Below are 13812 nucleotides of genomic sequence, written 5' to 3'. Positions count from 1 at the left end.
ATTTTGATTTCCAGTCCTGATATCATTTCTCACTGCAACACTGATCTCTTCCTTTAGTAAGAGAGCTACATCACCACCTTTTCCTTTTTGCCTATCCATCCAAAACAGACTGCCCTTGGATATTCAATTTGTAAGTACCAATTAAACTTTTAAGAAACTACTATATAGCAAATGTCACTTTTGAATGCAAACAGAAGATTGCAACTAAACTGTCCGGGAAATCAATAGAAGACAACGGAATTAATTTAGTTGTATGCAAGTAACAATACTGGCTTCACGTAAGAGTATACTTGCATCAATCTCTCAATTTTGGTCTGTTATGGCTATACTCGGGTTATTTAAGTAGGCTACCTGTGTTAATCAATTGTGGTATAAATCATTAGCCATGAGTCAAGAGTACGGTGAACAATTTTCAGCTCTCAAGTACAAAAAGCCAACTTGAATGTACAATGTAGAGTCAAATAACTAGAGTGCAGATGCAGAAAAGAAATTAACGTTGCAGAATGCCTTGCTATGTTGGGACGATTTCTACAAGAAAAGACCAAGAACAATTTTAATAGTCTTTTTGAAGTTTAGGAAGGAATTCGAATGAATGAGGAAAGACAACAGCTAAGGAGTCAATGCTAATCAGGGAGGGGCAGGGTGGATTGTATTTTGAGGAGGTGGGAAGATAGGGAGATGGAGGCAGAGACATTGGGGAGAGATGGGGATAGGGAGGGGGGAAATAAGAGGGTAGAGATTATCAATACAGTGGAAAGGAAGGGAGTTCAGATGTTTCTTTGTAAGGAAGGTTTTTGGAGCATGGAATGTTTTGCCATAAGGATTTGTTAAAACTGGGACCACTGCATATTTTAAGGGAAAACTGGATGTAACACACAGGAAGCACACAAGCCTGGGAATCCAAGTGTTCGGTTAGTTACCGTACAATGGAGTTAGAAACATAATAATGACTCTATTCTCACCCGATATTCCAACATACAAACCAGCTGCTGGCTAAGGATTAGCAGAATTTTTTCCTTCTTAACCAAAAAGGCATTCAGGACAACTATTAAATCTTGATAGCAGTCCCAGCTGATTGGCTGATGACACAGAACTAAGGCCAAATCTGAGAGTTTTCCATCTCTCTATGGCTCCAGTGACAGGCATCAACTCAAATACTGAATGGTCTCTTATAGTTTAATGCGAAGACCCCTTCGTTCTGTGATGTAAAGGCACATAACAGTACAGAAGGAAATCCAGAAACTCTCAAAAAGATCAGGCTGATGTCCTATTGGGGTGAATTGGCTAATCTCCAAGCTGGAATGTGTGCATACGTGGATGTTCACATTGACAACAATTAGTAATGTCTTCCATTAGTAAATAAATGGCTGATACTTCATGGAGAGGTGGTGGTTTATTTGGATAAGCACCACAGGGCTTGTGGAAACATACCTTATGAATGCAAAGCACAGAAACAACAACACAACAGGGAATTTCTACAAAAATAAGTTCAGTCGGCTTCAGCTGCCACACACAACAGATACAATTCATTCAACCGTGGTTTTCTACTACTGCTACTGACTCTCACTCAACCAGATATTACATATTGCATACCCTAATGCTAAATCATGTGATTCCTCTTCACATTTCAGTCATACTTTGATTTAAATATTCATTCTTAAGATGTGGGTGTTGCTGTCAAATTTCTACACAGTTCTGCACATTGCACAATCAAAACGCTACTCGGGAAATTAGTGAACTATTTATTTCATCAATTAAGAGACGATAGGCAACTCAACTTAGCAACTCATAAGATATATGGGCTTATTGTCCTTTGAATAAACATTAAATTTGATTTACTGTAAAATTGTGTCAAAAACAGAAGATGAGAAATATGTCAATCATTTGGCCCTATGAAGAGAAAATTACAACAGTTGAACCATCAAAAAACAGTGTGAAAATTTTATAAAAATCCAATCACCTTTTCAATTGGACACCAAGTATGATTTTCAGATCCTAACCTCCAAACCCCAACAATCACTAAGCCAACAGCCAGTCGTCCCTTCTCACTAAAATCTTTCCTGCGATTAGTAGGATTACAGAAGGGGTGGTGCTGGACATCTTAAAACGCATAAAGGTGAATAAGTCCCTGGGACCCAATTAGGTGTACCCTAGAACTTTGTGGGAAGTTAGGGAAGTGATTGCTGGGCCCCTTATTGAAATATTTGCATCGTCGATAGGCATGGATGAGGTGCCAGAAGACTGGAGGATGGCGAACATGGTGCCACTATTTAAGAAAGGTGTTCAGGAAAAGCCGGGGAACTATAGACCGGTGAGCCTGACATCAGTGGTGGGCAAATTGTTGGAGGAGATCCTGAGGGCAGGAAAGGCAGGCACTGATTAGGGATAGTCAACATGGCTTTGTGCGTGGAAAACTGTCTCACTTTATTGAGTTTTTTGAAGAAGTGACAAAAAGGATTGAGAAGGCAGAGTGGTGGACGTGATCTATATGGAGATAACAAGGTGTAGAGCTGGATGAACACAGCAGGCCAAGCAGCATCAGAGGAGCAGGAAAGCTGACATTTCGGGTCGAGACCCTTCTTCAGAAATGGGGGAGGGGAAGGGGATTCTGAAATAAATAGGGAGAGAGGGGGAGGTGGATAGAAGATGGATAAAGGAGAAGATAGGTGGAGAGGAGACAGACAGGTCAAAGAGGCGGGGTTGGAGCCAGTAAAGGTGAATGTAGCTGGGGAGTTCGGGAGGGGATAGGTCGGTCAAGGAGGCGGGATGAGGTTAGTGGATAGGAGATGGGGGTGGGGCTTGAGGTGGGAGGAGTGGTTAGGGAGGCGGGGACGAGCTGGGCTGGTTTTGGGATGCGGTCGGGGGAGGGGAGATTTTGAAGCTTGTGAAGTCCACATTGATACTCTTGGGCTGCAGGGTTCCCAAGCGAAACATGAGGTGCTGTTCCTGCAGCTTTCGGGTGGCATCATTGTGGCAGTGCAGGAGGCCCAGGATGGACATGTCATCCAAGGAGTGCGAGGGGGAGTTGAAATGGTTCGTGACCGGGAGGTGGAGTTGTTTGTTGCGAACCGAGCGTAGGTGTTCTGCCTCCGCTTGGTTTCCCCGATGCAGAGGAGGCCACAACGGGAACAGCAGATACAGTATACCACATTAGCAGATGTGCAGGTGAACATCTGTTTGATGTGGAAGGTCTTCTTAGAGCCTGGGATGGGGGTGAGGGGGGAGGTGTAGGGGCAGGTGTAGCACTTGCTCCGGTTGCAGGGAAAAGTGCCGGGGGTGGTGGGGCTGGAGGGGAGTGTGGAGCGGAGAAGGGAGTCACAGAGAGAGTGGTCCCTCCGGAACTCAGATAAGGGTGGGGAAGGAAAAATGTCTTTGGTAGTGGGGTCAGATTGCAGATGGCGGAAGTGTCGAAGAATGATGCGTTGGATCCGGAGGTTGGTGGTGTGGTACGTGAGGACGAGGGGGATTCTGTTTTGGTTGTTACTGCGGGTAGGGGGTGTGAGGGATGAATTGCGGGAAATGCGAGAGACACAGTCGAGGGCATTTTCAACCTCTGTGGAGGGGACGTTTTGGTCTTTGAAAAACGAGGACATTTGGGATGTCCGGGAGTGGAATGCCTCATCTCGGGAGCGGATGCGGTGGAGGCGAAGGAATTGGGAACAGGGGATGGCCTTTTTTCAGGAAGGTGGGTGAGAGGTGCTGTATTCTAGGTAGCTGTGGGAGTCGGTGGGCTTGAAATGGATATCGGTTTCCAGGTGGATGCCAGAGATGGAGACAGAGAGGTCCAGGAAGGAGAGAGAGGTATCAGAGATGGTCCAGGTGAACTTAAGGGTTGGGGTGGAAGGTGTTAGTGAAGTGGATGAACTGTTCGAGCTCCTCGTGGGAGCATGAGGCGGCGCCGATACAGTCATCGATGTAATGGAGGAAGAGGTGGGAGATAGGGCCAGTGTAGCTTTGGAAGAGGGATTGGGAGCACTCTCTCCGTGACTCCCTTGTCCGCTCCACACTCCCCTCCAGCCCCACCACCCCCGGCACTTTTCCCTGCAACCGGAGCAAGTGCTGCACCTGCCCCTACACCTCCCCCCACACCTCCCACCTTCCACATCAAACAGATGTTCACCTGCACATCTGCTAATGTGGTATACTGTATCCGCTCTTCCCGTTGTGGCCTCCTCTACAACGGGGAAACCAAGCGGAGGCTTGGGGACCGCTTTGCGGAACACCTACGCTCGGTTCGCAACAAACAACTACACCACCCAGTCGCAAACCATTTCAACTCCCCCTCCCATTCCTTGGATGACATGTCCATCCTGGACCTCCTGCATTGCCACAATGATGCCACCCGAAAGCTGTAGGAACAGCACCTCATATTTCGCTTGGGAACCCTGCAGCCCAAGAGAGAGTATCAATGTGGACTTCACAAGTATCAAAATCTCCCCTCCCCCGACCGCATCCCAAAACCAGCCCAGCTCGTCCCCGCCTCCCTAACCACTCCTCCCACCTCAAGCCCCACCCCCATCTCCTACCCACTAACCTCATTCCGCCTCCTTGACCTGTCCGTCCTCCCTGGACTGATCTATCCCCTCCCTAACTCCCCACCTACATTCACCTTTACTGGCTCCAACCCCACCTCTTTGACCTGTCTGTCTCCTCTCCACCTATCTTCTCCTTGATCCATCTTCTATCCGCCTCCCCCTCTCTCCCTATTTATTTCAGAATCCCCTTCCCCTCTCCCATTTCTGAAGAAGGGTCTCGACCCGAAATGTCAGCTTTCCTGCTCCTCTGATGCTGCTTGGCCTGCTGTGTTCATCCAGCTCTATACCTTGTTATCTCAGATTCTCCAGCATCGGCAGTTCCTACTATCTCATGATCTATATGGAGTTCAGTAAGGCGTTCGACAAAGTTCCACATTGTAGACTGGTCAGCAAAGTTAGATCACATGGAATACAGGGAGAACTAGCCAATTGTATACAGAACTGGCTCAAAGGTAGGAGACAGAGGGTGGTGGTGGAGGGTTGCTTTTCATACTGGAGGCTTGTGACCAGTGGTGTGCCACAAGGATCGGTGCTGAGTCCACTGCTGTTTGTCATTTATATAAATGATTTGGATGTGGAGGAATGGTTAGCAAGTTCGCAGATGACACCATAATTAGGGGTTTACTGGACAGCAATGAAGGTTACCTCAGAGTGCAACAGGACCTTTTTCAGATGGGCCGAGCAGTGGCAGATGGAGTTTAATTTAGATAAATGTGTGGTGCTGCATTTTGGAAAAGCAAATCAGGGCAGGCTCTTAATGGTAAGGCTCTGGGGACTGCTGCTGAACAAAGAGACCTTGCAGCGCACATTCATAGTTCTTGAAAGTGGAGTCACAGGTAGATAGGGTAGTGAAGATGGCACTTGGTATGCTTGACATTAATGGTCAGTGCATTGCGTATAAGAGTTGGGAGGTGATGTTGTGGCTGCACAAGACATTGGCTAGGCCACTTTTGGAATACTGTGAGAAATTCTGGTCTCCCCGCTGTAGAAAACATGTTGTGAAACTGAAAAGGGTTCAGGAAAGATTTACAAGGATGTTGCCAGGGTTGCAGGGTTTGAACTATAGGGAGAGGTTGAATAGGCTGGGACTTTTTACCCCGGAGCAGCAGAAGCTGAGAGGTGACCTTATAGACGCTTATAAAATCATGAGATGTGGATAGGGTGAACAGCTAAGGTCATTTCCCCAGGGTAGGGGAGTCCAAAACTAGATGGCATAGTTTTAAGGTGAGAGGGGAAAGATTTACAAGGGAGCTAAGGGGCAACTTTTTCATGTAGAGGGTGGTGCGTGTATGGAATGAGCTGCCAGAGGAAGTGGTGGAAGGTGGTAAAATTAACAACATTTAAAAGGCATCTGGATGGGTATATGAATAGAGGGTTTAGAGGTTTAGAGGGATATGGACAAATGGGACTAGATCAGCTTAGGATATCTGGTTGGCATGGACAAGTTGGACAGAAGCATCTGTTTCTATGCTGTACATCACTATGACTCTTGCACTGAGAGGAAAATCCTGAATTAGTGAAGTATACAATGAGTTTCAAATTGCTCAAAAAGCAGATTAAGTCTAGGGTCATCGAGTCTTTCAAAGTTTTCTTTTTCTTCTAATTCTTTACCTTTGGCATCAAAATGCATGTTGAACAATCATAATCATCTTTTGCCTCAATTACCTCTACTTGAAGCATAGAATTCCTACAGTGAAGAAGCAGGCCATTTGGCCCATCTAGTCCACCTACCCTCCAAAGAGCTTCCCAGCCAGACTGACCCCTTACCCTACCTCTGCAACCCTGCATTCCCCATAGCTAATCCACCTAACCTACACATCCCTGGACACTATGGGGCAATTTAGCATGGCCAATCCAACTATCCTGCACATCTTTGGACTGTGGTAGGAACCTAGAGCCCTTGGAGGAAACCCACGCAAACACTGGGAGAATGTGCCAACTACAACACCGACAGTTGCCCAAGGTTGGAATCAAACCCAGATCCTTGGTGTTGTAAGGCAGCAGTGCCAACCACTGAGTTATTATGCCATCCCTTATTGGTAGGTTTAGGACTAATGTACAGAACTCTTCCCCATGTCTGATGAGCAGCTTTCACTCTGTTTTTGTATATCAATACATATCCACAAATCTAACTTTTTTGAGGCACTTTGAAGTTATCATCTGATACTGGTTTCTATTATTATACATTTATAAATCTGTTCTTAAATGAGATCTAAAACTGATCAGCTTCTACGGCTTATAAACTTCCCTTTTCATAATACTACACTGCAATCAGTTTTGTCAATCATTTCAATGTCCTTCTCTGCAATACATCTTTTATGCAGCCTGGTAAAGAAGATTTCACAGTATTGTTACTATGATCTGACAAGTCCATTATGAAGCTACAGACCAAGCTCTGTGGACTTCTAACCAATTGCACAAGTGACAAGTCTTTGTATGTTATAAGCTTTTCCAACGGCTCTGACTCGCAGCCTGGATTTTAAAGCTTACACCTATTGCTCTGCAAGTCTCACTGCATGACATTTAATTTCATTCATCATATGCAATGAGCCACATCTTTCCTACCCCAGTATCCATACTAATACTTCATATTATTCAATATCAATTTTCATTTGCCATTTAATATAAATTACAGAACTAAAATACATATTTTTGTGAATTTACTGCATGCCAGTTTCTTCTTCTCTCTCTCTATTCTGTATCATCACCTCTTCTTACCATTTTATAGCAGGATTTGGTTACGCATATAGGTTGGGAGTCAAAAGGATGCAGTTATTGATATTTATCGGATTCCAGTCCGGACACTGCTGACTTCATCCCTTCCCCAGTGTGAGACATTTTAAAATCTCAGATTATTGGGTTAGTGACAGCTTGTATTGCTCATCTCTCACTGCTCAGTGGCGGTTGGCCTTCTTGAACTCTGCAATGTCTATAGTATTCCTATAATGTAAGGAAGGACGTTCTATGATTTTAAGTATAAAAGAACTAAGAGCAGAAATAGATGTTATGAACCTACTCCAACATTCAATTAAATCTTGGCAGATCATCTATCTCAACTCCATATTCCCAACTCTTCTCCATATTTTTGATTTTGATCAAAAAAAACTATCTAATGCAGCCTTGAATACACTCAATGGAGTACTCGTACTTTTGGAAAACAGAATTTCAAAGATTCAGAATCCTTCCAGTGAATAGTTTTATTTCTTCATTCAGTCACAGGATTTAGGTATCATTGGTTAGGTCAGCATTTATTGCCCCATCCTAATTGCCCAGAGGCAGTCAAGAGTCAAACACACTGCTGTGGGTTGAAGTTACATGCACACCAGACCAGGTAACGATGGCAGGTTTTTCTTTCCCCCTAAAAGGACTTCTGTGAACCAGATAGGTTTCCTTAAAAATCACAATCAATGGTGGTTATTGAGCTAGAACTTAAATTCCACTAGCTGCCATGATGAGATTTGAACCCGTGTGTCAAGGGCATTAGCCTAGTCTCTCGATTACTAGTCCAGTGATATCACCACTTATACAATTAATTTCCCCTAATAGCCAGCATCAATCGTTAAAGCTTACATGGATGACGTACGAATTTATGAAGTGCTTCATATACTTTGTATCAGGTTTGGACCCAGTGGTAGCACTCAATTTGCAGTTAAAATGTTGTCTTCAAACTTTTAAATCATAGAACTACAGAATCCCTGCAGCATGGAAGCAGTCCATTCGGCCCGCGTCCACATCGATCCTCTGAAGAGCATCCCACCCTATCTCTGTAACCCCATATTTCCCATGGTTAATCTACCTAGCTTGCACATCCCTGGACACTATGGGCATTTTAGCATGGCCAATCCACCTCACCTGGACGTCTCTGGAGTAAGAGAGGAAACTGGAGGACTTGAGGAAACCCACGGAGACATGGGGAGAATGTGCAATGCCACACAGACACTTTCCCGAGGGTGGAATCGAACCAGGTCCCTCACGCTGTGAGGCAGTAGTGCTAACCACTGAGCCACCATGCTACTCCTGGACAATCTAGGCTGATGCAGTAGTGCAATGCAGGGTGTGCTATGCTTTAGAGAAGTCAATATGTTAAACTGAGGTTCCAACAATCCTCAAATGGACGTAAAAGAAGCCATGACACTACTCAGTGCACAGCGACAGAGGCCTCTCTTGTTGCTTGGCCAATACCGTGCTATCAACGTTGTTTTAACAATTATCTAGCGATGAATTAATCTTTGTGCCGAAATGACCAAGTACTTCAGGAACCCTACGGAACAGGTATTCTAGGATTCTTCACATCTTGCATTTAATGGAAAACAAAATCTGCCAACTTACCAACCAACCCTTCCCTGTTGTTAACTTTAAAATTTCTTCACAAGACTTGAGTTTCAGCTTCTCACTGTAGTGGTTTGCTTGACACAGCCTTTCCATGAACTTCTGAGCTCTGATGTCATAGAAAAGCAGAGAACCTTGTCCCGTTCCTACTGTTATAATGTGTTCATAAAAGCTTACAGATCGGATACCTGTTTAAAACAAAACAATTTTTTTTTAACCACTTATTATCTTCCTTCTTAACTTCAAAATAGCATTTGGATTCTTTTCTTCAAACATTTTTCTTCAAATGTGAAAGCATTTCTGTCAAAATGCACAGCTGCAAAAAATGAACAAAGTAAAAATTAAAATTCTTTGCAGAAGTACAATATTACAGTAGTCAAAGGAAAGGTGAAAACCGGTAAAGATGCTAACTTTAAAATTTCTTCACAAGACTTGAGTTTCAGCTTCTCACTGTAGTGGTTTGCTAGATACAGCTTTTCCATGAACTTCTGAGCTCTGATGTCATAGAAAAGCAGAGAACCTTGTCCCATTCTTTGTCCCATACTGGCTTGAATCAGAGGATAAGTACAAAATAGTAGTGTCACAAATTACAGTTAAATTGTATAACAGAAAGTAGATCTAGGGGGCATAGCCTCAAAATAAGGGGGAGCAGATTTAGGATGGAGTTGAGAAGGAACATCTTCACCCAAAGGGTTGTGAATCTGTGGAATTCCTTGCCTAGTGAAGCAGTTGAGGCTACCTCATCTAATGTTTTTAAGGCGAAGGTAGATAGATTTTTGATCAGTAAGGGAATTAAGAGTTTTGGTGAGCGGATAAGTGGAGCTGAGTCCATCAAAAGATAAGCCATGATCTCATTGAATGGTGGAGGCGGCTCAACAGGTCAGATAACCTAAATAGGAGCAGGAGTAGGCTATGCTGTTATGTTTAATTTGAGCCAAAAGTTAATCTGTTTTTAAAATCAACACAAGCAATCTTACAAAATAGTTCCCAGAAGTCACAACACCACTCATCAAATCAGCTGGTATTAGGGCCAGGCTGCACTTGTCTCAAGAAGAAATTAAAAAGAGACTGTTAGAAATTCAATTATTATTTCCAAGGGTTAAAATAACTCGGATGATTATTTCCTTTGACATATGAATAGCTTTTCCTATCTCACCAAAAATCTGACAGGATGAAAGCTTCCAAGCTCAAGATTGAGACAGTTAAAAATACAATTCTATGAGAAAGTACCAAGGATGATTCTAGGCTGAACGATTAATAATTCACAGCCCCAAGCTAATTCTCTACTTTAATAAACACTAATTCTGCCTTCTTCTCACAGCTGCAGCCAGACCTGCTGAGTTTCTCCAGCAATTTCTGTTATTGTTAATTCGCTGGAGAGCTTGGTTTGAATCCCACCATAGTGTTTAGTGAAATTTAACCTCAAAAATCTGGAATAAAAAGCCAACCTAATGGTGACCACAACGACTGCTGATTGTCACAAAACCCAACTTGTTCAATTGTAACCTTTACAGCAGAAAATCTGTCATCCTTTCCTTTTCTGCCCTACATTTGACTCAAGATCCACAGCAATGTGGTAGACTCCTGACCACCGTCTAGACAATTAGAGATGACAATTCATCTCACAAACAAATAAAAAAGCTCCATAATAATCTCGGGCGGATCCAGTTTTAATTGTTGCATACACATATTTAAACTAATTACACTGTTGCTTTTACTTAAATAGCTACAATAGTAGTTTTGCAATAAATCAACCTTCATTTTGTTTAAAGCATAAAGCTGCGCAGTTACTTTCAAATCCAATCACACCAAAAGGGGGCTAGAAATAACTTCATGCAAATTCATAATTCACAGACCACTCTGATAATTGCCTGGTTAATGCAAAGTCAGTAAAATAGAAACATAGAAAATAAGAGTAGGGTCTAATGGGCCTGAGTCTGTACCAACATTCAATATGATCATTTAACTAAGTACCTGTTCCCGCTTTTCCCCCATACCCTTTGATCCCTTTAGTGCTAAGAGCTATTTGGAGGGATGAATTGGTAAAGGATTTGAGTCTTCTTGGGCTTGAGACTGGAGACCAGTTCTTTGGCATGCTTCCACAAAAGCATAAAGATTCTCTTCTGAGACAGAGAAGCTGTCATTGTCATCTGCATAGTGAAGATCCACAGGCAAAGGTGGTGTTGTTTTCTTCTTGGATTTCAACTGGTTGAAGTTGAAGAGTTTTCTGAGCATCCTGTAGACAATGTCCAAACCACCAGGAAACTTGGTCTTGACAGGATGAAGAGTGGTGACAATGAAGATGGAGAAAAGGGGACGATGACACATATCTGTTTGACCCCTGTCTTGACCTCAAAGATCGTGTCATATTACCATTGGTGAGGACTGTCACCAACATCCTGAGGGGAGGAGATGAAGAACATTGATGAATTTTATTTCAGCTGGCATTTGACAGGATTTTCCCTAACACTTGAAAGTGATAGAGTCAAAATCCTGTGTCAGGTCAATGAAGGCAACCTAGAGTAGTGGTTGTTGTTCCTGTTATTTCGCTTGCAATTGCTGAGCAGTGAAAAGCATGCCCATAATTCCATGGTTTTGTCAAAAGCCACATCGGTTCTCAGGAAGGATTTTCTTCACGACTGGAAGTTGGCACCTAGTGAGGATTTGGGTGATGATCTTCCCCAGCGACGGAGATAGGAATATTCCTTGGTAGCTCCTACATCCACTTTGTTTCCTCTCGAAGACAGTGACATTGGCAACATCCCTGAGAGTGGCAAGAATTTCTTCTTTGTCATAGATTTTCAGGAACCGTTGATGGAGATCACAGGTAAGCTCTGCTGCTCCAATCCTCAAAATCTCTGCTGGAATCCTGTCTACCCCTCAGCTTTTCAACTCTACATGCATCTCATAGCGGTTTCAACTTCTGCCTGATGAGGTGGGTGTCCAAGATCATCTTTGGTGGGGAATTGGGGACATCCTCAAGCACATGCTCACTGGCATTTGAATCATGGTTTACAAATTCTTTGAACTGTTCTCTCAAAAGGTACCAATCTTACTCCGTACTGGTGTGAGGCCAAGGGTATTGGGTCCGCATATTGCCTTGCTGGTCCTGAAGAAACTCCAGATGCCGTGCTTGTCAGCAAGGGACTTCTTAGTTTTCTCAGTACACTATTCGTTCTTGATTCTACTTCGTAATTGACTTTGCTGTTTGATGAGTTCTCCTCTTTTGTCTCGCTGGTGGTGTTGCTTTGCCTGGCATGGTGAATTTTTCTCTTCTTGTCGATGAGGTCTTGGATGATGTGGTCATTCTTGTTGATTCTTGGTCTTGTATCCAATGGTTTCTTCACAGCATGAAATGATGACTGTCTTAAGCTCTCTCCAGACTTCCCCAGCTCCATTAACATGAACTTTATGGAGATTTTGATAAAAACATTGATGGAGGTTTGCTAGTCTGCTTGACTGTTGAAGCCACTCAACATTATCTTATGAACTGTTTCTTTGTCTCCAACTGCTTCTGCTGGCATTTAATGGACAGTGAGGAGCAGATGAGCCAGTGATATGTCCAGCAGTCGCCTTCACTGGTCATTGCCTTGGTAAAGAGGACATCCTTTACGTTTTGGGATTAAATGATGACGCAGATGCAGACAAGTTAACAGTGTTTAAAAGACATTTAGACAGACTTGAATAGACAGGGAATAGAGTGATACATGTAGCATATGGGATTAGTTTAGAATGGCATCATGGTCACCACAGACATGGTGAGCCAAAGGGCCTGCTCCTGTATAGTACTGTTCTACATAGTTAATCACGTGCCAGTGTTTTGATTGTGAATACCTCCAAGAAGTCTTGGACTTTTTGGCACAACAATGTGTTGATGACCAGCTGGAGTTCCACACATCTGGTGAGGAGAGCCCCTTTGGTTCCAACCCTGGCAGTGAAGTCTCCAACAAGGATAATTTTATATTCCTTAGGGATGTTGGTGAGTATGGTGCCCAAGGTAGAGCAGAAGCCTTTTTTGACCTCAGGTATGGCATCACAGGTTGGAGCAGAGGTACTCATGATGATTGTAAGTTCTAAGTGGAGAGACACAAGGCAATCGTTGGTGCCAACAGGGAGCTCAGAGTCGGTTGACAAGTTTGTTCTTCTTAACATATCAATGCCATGAGTCTTAGGTTGATCCTCGAGTTTTCCTCTTCAGAAGGTGTAAGCACATCTCTTTGCAGCGATATTAATGTTCACGGGCAACAAGGGTAATTCTTCATTTGTGTTGTGTCTGTGGATGGTCTTGAATTCCCGAGTAGACATCTTGTACAGGACATCCTTTAATGTAGGAATGCTATTGCACATCAACAGATACAGGTCCTTGACAGGAAGTTGATCTAGTTCCAGCGGTAAGAAACCTCAACAACTGAGGATTTCCCTGCTGCTGCAGCCTTTGTCTGTTGCTGCAGTCTTTGATATCACCTTAGTATCTTCCACCTAGATCGCCACTAAGGACTTGTTTTGAGGATCTGTACAAGTGATAGACCACCTAAAATGCACCTCAAATAGCAAAATGCACTCGAGGCATCCCACAAATTTTTCAGCAAATTTTTTCCCAGATTTACCGCGGGTTACCAAATCTTATTATAATTCACAAGGGACCACAATTTGTTACTTTTGCCAATTAATCTTCAAACTCCCTCACAAGAGTCATGCTATCATGGTCTGCCTCAATGACTGCTCTTGTTCTGGTTGGTCAGTAACAACCACACTGTCCACCCTATTTCCTTTGTTACACTCCTCTGGATTTTGAAACTGCACTTCAGTACTCATTCACATGCATAATTCCAGCTCTGCACTGACAGCTGGTCCCTGGGTTTTATTTGGGTTTGAGTCTTATTCAGTTATATCAGGCAAATATTGCTGGCAAATTTTTTAGACCTGACTCACTGTTGCATTCAAATAT

The 13812-nt window shown here is 43.4% G+C and overlaps 1 protein-coding gene across 1 annotated transcript in view; it reads right to left on the bottom strand.

Moving 5' to 3' along the window:
• Window positions 1–13812, bottom strand: part of LOC125485752 (DDB1- and CUL4-associated factor 12-like) — a 46437-nt gene that overhangs the window by 11061 nt on the left and 21564 nt on the right. The window contains exon 5 of the mRNA XM_048610452.1: window positions 8865–9052. Within this exon, the coding sequence (XP_048466409.1) occupies window positions 8865–9052 (188 nt within the window). The remainder of the gene's footprint in view (window positions 1–8864; window positions 9053–13812) is intronic.

This window comes from Rhincodon typus, chromosome 1, assembly GCF_021869965.1.
Source record: "Rhincodon typus isolate 14 chromosome 1, sRhiTyp1.1, whole genome shotgun sequence".
Classification (NCBI taxonomy): domain Eukaryota; kingdom Metazoa; phylum Chordata; class Chondrichthyes; order Orectolobiformes; family Rhincodontidae; genus Rhincodon; species Rhincodon typus.
Note: the sequence above shows the minus strand (reverse complement) of the source record. Positions and strands in the feature narration are given on the sequence as shown.